Source organism: Octopus bimaculoides, chromosome 3, assembly GCF_001194135.2.
Source record: "Octopus bimaculoides isolate UCB-OBI-ISO-001 chromosome 3, ASM119413v2, whole genome shotgun sequence".
Taxonomy (NCBI): Eukaryota; Metazoa; Mollusca; class Cephalopoda; order Octopoda; family Octopodidae; genus Octopus; species Octopus bimaculoides.
Genome location: NC_068983.1, coordinates 141,366,637 through 141,369,228, shown reverse-complemented (window position 1 = coordinate 141,369,228; position 2,592 = coordinate 141,366,637). Strand labels below are relative to the sequence as shown.

The window sequence follows — 2,592 nt, the reverse complement described above, 5'->3', positions numbered from 1 at the left end:
GAACCAAATTCGATGACGGGTACCTGTGCCAGTGGAGCACTAAGAGCACCATCCAAGCGTGATCATAGCCAGAGCAGCTGTCTGGCTTCCATGCCAGTGGCACGTAAATAGCACAATTTGAGTGTAATCGTTACCAGTATCGGCTTACTGGCACGTGAAAAAACATTCGAGTGAGGTCGTTGCCAGTGCCACTGGACTGGCTCCTGTGCAGGTGGCATGTGAAAAACACCACTTTGAATGTGGCCATTGCCAGTACCGCCTGACTGGCCCTCATGCTGGTGGCACATAAAAGCACCCACTACACTCTCGGAGTGTTTGGCGTTAGGAAAGGCATCCAGCTGTAGAAACTCTGCCAGATCAGATTGGAGCCTGGTGCAGCCATCCGGTTCACCAGTTCTCAGTCAAATCGTCCAACCCATGGAAGGCAGATGTTAAACGATGATGATATACACTATAGGTATCAAATCCAATATAAACTGTACATCTGATTCAGCATTGATTCCAGATGTGACATACATATAAAGAACACCACAAATAGGGTTTAAAATTTGAACCCTATTTGTGTTCTTTGATATATATATATGTGTGTGTGAGTGTGATTGTTATCATAGTCTCTTTGTGTCCACTTCTTTTGTTGGCATGATTTGGATGGTTCAACAGGATCTAATAGATTGGAAGAAAATCCCTTGGTCCAGTATTGCAGTTTAGTTTGAATTCTACATTTGGATACTCTTCCTAACACCAACCACTTTACAGAGTGTACTGAATACATTTTTTTGAGGCACCAGCACTGTTAGAGGTTGTTTTACCCTTGATGAGGTTAGAAAATCCTATCCTCTCAAACTCTGCATTGTCTCTGCTTGATTTGCCAACAGCATTACAGAGTGTAGCAGGTGCTTCTTTTATGCAACCTATTCTGGTGAAATCATCTTATAACCTACAGTATAAAAGAGCACATTCCACCGAAAGACAGAATTGAGAAGAAATGATGATTTTATATGAGGTGTTAGATGTTACTGTAAGCTGGGGGAAAGGATTTTCTGGTGGATATGGCATCTTTCTGCACAACTTCATTTACTATACTGGTGACTAGGTTGTATCATACCCTGCTAGATATTGTGTGTGTTGGGGCATATGCTGGGTGTACTTACTATCTGATGGGAGGAATGGATTTATTGTGAGGGATGGTAATAGAGAAAATAACAAGATGTAGAGAAGGATGAGATATCAAAGCACATTCTCAAAATACAATGGCATAGCAGGTGAATAGAAGGGAGCATAGTGACAGAAGGCTCAAAGGAAATGAGTGAAGGTTGAAAGACTTGCAGTTCCACCACTTCATATTCAAACATCATAATTTGGAAGAATAGGAAGAGTTGCAGATAGCAAGAGATAATCTCTTCCTTGATTAGATATTGTTCTATGACAGGTATATATGTTTTTCTTACTAGAGTAATTACAAATACAGCAATGAAACACTTGTCAATTCTTCAGTCCTGCCATTGCTTGTCATTGCAAATCATGCCAACCATTGTACTTAGAAGTGGCAGGATTTTGCTTTGAGAGTGAAGTATCTTAGTCACAAACAGTACAATGTTATGTCAGACAGGCATTGTACCTGTTTAGAAAAATTATTTCGAGAACAGTTACTGATTTTTGTTTTCTTTCTTCAGCATCCAGAAAGCAGTGAGTTTCATCAATAACTTGGATCCAAAATTATTTACTCCAATATTGTCCCGTATTTTGCAGAAAATAGACTTGAAGGTGAGTTTAAACAATTTGCTTGTAAACACACACACACACACATATATATATACACATATGTGTGCATGCACACATATATATATGCTTGTTTTTGAAATTTATTTAAATTCTTAATGGAATTCAGGTAAGTTATTTACAGTAACAAGTCGTTTCTGCTTGAGTCAAAAGAATTCCAGGAATTTGTGAATGTATGAGTTAGTATCATCATCATCATCATCCTCGTTTAAAGTCTGCTTTCTATGCTAGTATGCGTTGGACGATTTGACTGAGGACCGGTGAACCGGATGGCTACACCAAGCTCCACTCTGATCTGGCGGAGTTTCTACAGTTGGATGCCCTTCCTAATGCCAACCACTCTGAGAGTGTAGTGGGTGCTTTTACATGCCACTGGCAACGGCCATGCTCAAAATGGTGTTTTTTACGTGCCACCTGCACAGGAGCCAGTCCAGTGGCACTAGCAATGACCTCGCTTTAATGATTTTCTAACGTGCCACCAGCACAAGTGCCAGTAAGGCGACACTGGTAACGATCACACTCAAATTGTGCTATTTACGTGCCACTGGCACGGAAGCCAGACAGCTGTTCTGGCAATGATCATGCTCGGACAGTGCTCCACTGGCACAGGTGCTGGTCATTGAATATGGTTCAATTATGATTTCGATTTTACTTGCCCCAACTGGTCTTCACAAGCAGAGTTTAGTGTCCGATGAAGGAGAGGTTGGCATGGGTGCCTGTTGTCGAATTTGGTTTGATTTCAATTTATTTTGGTTCGATTTCGATTTCAGTTCACTTGCCTCAACAGGTCTTCGCAAGCAGAGTTTAGTGTCC

General features: G+C 41.1%; 1 protein-coding gene across 2 annotated transcripts in view; it reads left to right on the top strand.

The window, feature by feature from the left end:
• LOC106868948 (COMM domain-containing protein 10) overlaps positions 1–2,592 on the top strand; it is an 18,648-nt gene that overhangs the window by 2,613 nt on the left and 13,443 nt on the right. For both annotated transcript variants that reach the window (XM_014914422.2, XM_052966590.1), the window contains exon 2: positions 1,674–1,764. In XM_014914422.2, coding sequence (XP_014769908.1) covers positions 1,674–1,764 — 91 coding nt within the window. The remainder of the gene's footprint in view (positions 1–1,673; positions 1,765–2,592) is intronic.